Consider the following 3,128-nt stretch of genomic DNA (forward strand, 5'->3'; position numbering starts at 1 on the left):
AGAGATGGAGAGAGAACACAAGTAGAGAGGAGGGTTAGACACGGGGAGAGGGAGAAGCATGCTAGCCACTGAGCAGGGAGCCTGATGTAGAGCTCAATCCTGGGACCCTGGGATCATGACCGGAGCCTAAGGGAGCTGCATAACCGCCTAAGCCACCTAGGTACCCCAGTTCTTACATTCTATACACTGGTAAAACTTTTATCTAGTATGAATATTATGATGTGTAGTGAGGACTGAGTGCATGTAAAGGCCTAACAACATTTTTTTTTTTTAATTTTAAGGATTTTTTTTTTAATTTATTTGAGAGAGGATGAATGATAGAGAACATGAGAGAGAAGGTCAGAGGGAGAAGCAGACTCCCCAAGGAGCTGGGAGCCGGATGTGGGACTTGATCCAGAAAGTCCAGGATCAAGACCTGAGCCGAAGGCAGTCGCTCAACCCACTGACCCACCCAAGAGCCCCGCCTAACAACATTCTTGATCCTGGTAAGCTTTCTCTCCAGGATGAATAACCTGATGCTCAGTAACATTTGACCTCCAGTTAAAGGCCTTGCCACATTCATGACATTTGTCAGGTTACTCTCTAGTATGAATCCTGTGATGTCGAATATGTGTTGAAATGTATGTATAAACGCCTTGCCACACACTTGATATTGGTAAGTTTTCTCTCCAATATGAATTCTATAATGTTGAGTAAGGCCTGAGTTGTGGTTAAAGGCCTTGCCACAGTCTTGATATTGGTAAGATGTCCTTCCATAACGAATTCTCTGATGCTGACTAAGCCTTGATCACCAGTTAGAGGCCTTGCCACAATTTTGGAATTTATAGGGTTAGGCTCTAGTATGAGTTCTGCTATGTTGACTGAGGTGTGAGTTAACCTTAAATGCCTGGCCACATTCATGACACTGGTAAGATTTCTCTCCAGTATGAATTCTGTGATGTTAAATAAGGTCTCAGTTTCAGTTAAAGCTCTTCCCTCCTTTTTGACATTCGTAAGGTTTCTCTCCAGTATGAATTCTGTGATGTCTAGTAAGTTGTAAACAGATGGCATAGGCCTTACCACATTCATGACATTTGTAAGGTTTCTCTCCAGTATGAATTCTGTGATGTCGAATAAGGTCTGAGTTCTGGTTAATGCTCTTCCCACATTTTTGACATTGGTGAGGTTCCTCTCCAGTATGAGTTCTGTGATGTAGAATAAGGGATGACCTCTAGTTAAAACCCTTTCCACATTTTTGACATTGGTAAGGTTTCTCTGGACTATGAGTTTTCAGATGCTGAGAAAGTTTTGCCCTCCTGGTAAAGGCCTTGCCACATTCCTGACATTGGTAAGGTTTCTGTCCAGTATGAATTCTGTGATGTTGTATAAGTTTTGAGTTGTGGATAAAGGCCTTGCCACATTCTTGACATTGGTAAGGTTTCTCTCCAGTATGAATTTTGTGATGTCTAGTAAGTTGTGAACGGACAGCATAGGCCTTACCACATTGATGACATTTATAAGATTCCTGTCCAGTATGAGTTTTGTGATGTTGAATAAGGGATGACATCTGTTTAAAGCTCTTGCCACATTTTTGACATTGGTATGGTTTCTCTCCAGTATGAAATCTGTGATGTTGTGTAAGGGATGACCTGTCACAAAAGGCCTTGCCACATTCTTCACATTGGTAAGGTTTCTCTCCAGTATGAGTTCTCTGATGTTGAAAAAGGGATGACCTACAATTAAAGCTCTTGCCACATTTTGACATTGGTAAGGTTTCTCTCCAGTATGAGTTCTGTGATATTCAATAAGAGTTATGCTGTCCTTAAAGGACTTGCCACATTCTTCACATTGGTAAGATTTTTCTCCACAATGAACTGTCTTATGCTTAGGAAGACCTGACCTCCAGTTAAAGGCATTGCCACATTCTTGACATTGCTAAGGTTTCTCTGCACTATGAGTTTTCTGATGCTGAGAAAGAATTGCCCTCCTGGTAAAGGCCTTGCCACATTCTTGACATTGGTACGATTTCCCTCCAGTATGAATTTTGTAATGTTGAGTAAGTTGTGAATGGACGGCATAGGCCTTACCACATTCATGACATTTATAAGATTTCTGTCCAGTATGAGTTTTGTGATGTTGAATAAGGGATGACTTGCGTTTAAAGCTCTTGCCACATTTTTGACATTGGTATGGTTTCTCTCCAGTATGAATTCTGTGATGTTGAAAAAGGGATGACCTCCAGTTAAAGCTCTTGCCACATTTTTGACATTGGTAAGGTTTCTCTGCACTATGAATTTTCTGATGCTGAGAAAGAATTTCCCTCCTGGTAAACGCCTTGTCACATTCCTGACATTGGTAAGGTTTCTGTCCAGTATGAATTTTCTGATGCTGAGAAAGGTGTGACCTCCTGGTAAAGGCCTTGCCACATTCCTGACATTGGTAAGGTTTCTGTCCAGTATGTATTCTGTGATGTCGTATAAGTTTTGAGTTGTGGATAAAGGCTTTGCCACATTCTTGACATTGGTAAGGTTTCTCACCAGTATGAATTTTGTGATGTCGAGTAAGTTCTGAACGGAAGGCATAGGCCTTACCACATTCATGACATTTATAAGATTTCTCTCCAGTATGAGTTTTTTGATGTGGAATAAGGGATGACCTGTGGTTAAAGCTCTTGCCACATTTTTGACATTGGTATGGTTTCTCTCCAGTATGAATGCTTTGATGTTCAATAAGGAGTGAATTCCGGTTAAAGCTCTTGCCACATTCTTGACATTGGTAAGGTTTCTCTCCAGTATGAATTCTGTGATGTTGAATAAGGGATGACTTCCGGTTAAAGCTCTTGCCACATTTTTGACATTGGTAAGGTTTCTCTCCAGTATGAAATCTGTGATGTTGAGTAAGGGATGACTTGTAAGAAAAGGCCTTGCCACATTCTTGACATTGGTAAGGTTTCTCTCCAGTATGAGTTCTCTGATGTTGAAAAAAGGATGACCTCCAATTAAAGCTCTTGCCACATTTTTGACATTGGTAAGGTTTCTCTCCAGTATGAGTTCTGTGATGTTCAATGAGAGTTATGCTGTCCTTAAAGGACTTGCCACATTCTTCACATTGGTAAGATTTTTCTCCACAATGAACTGTCTTATGCTTAG

At 40.9% G+C, this 3,128-nt stretch overlaps 1 protein-coding gene across 1 annotated transcript in view; it reads right to left on the minus strand.

The window, feature by feature from the left end:
• Nucleotides 1-1,914: 1,914 nt before the first annotated feature.
• The window catches only part of LOC132008932 (zinc finger protein 850-like), a 2,638-nt gene continuing 1,424 nt past the window's right edge, over nucleotides 1,915-3,128 (minus strand). Inside the window, exon 2 of the mRNA XM_059387405.1 lies at nucleotides 1,915-3,123. Within this exon, the coding sequence (XP_059243388.1) occupies nucleotides 1,915-3,123 (1,209 nt within the window). The remainder of the gene's footprint in view (nucleotides 3,124-3,128) is intronic.

Source organism: Mustela nigripes, unplaced genomic scaffold (assembly GCF_022355385.1).
Source record: "Mustela nigripes isolate SB6536 unplaced genomic scaffold, MUSNIG.SB6536 HiC_scaffold_2257, whole genome shotgun sequence".
Lineage (NCBI taxonomy): Eukaryota > Metazoa > Chordata > Mammalia > Carnivora > Mustelidae > Mustela > Mustela nigripes.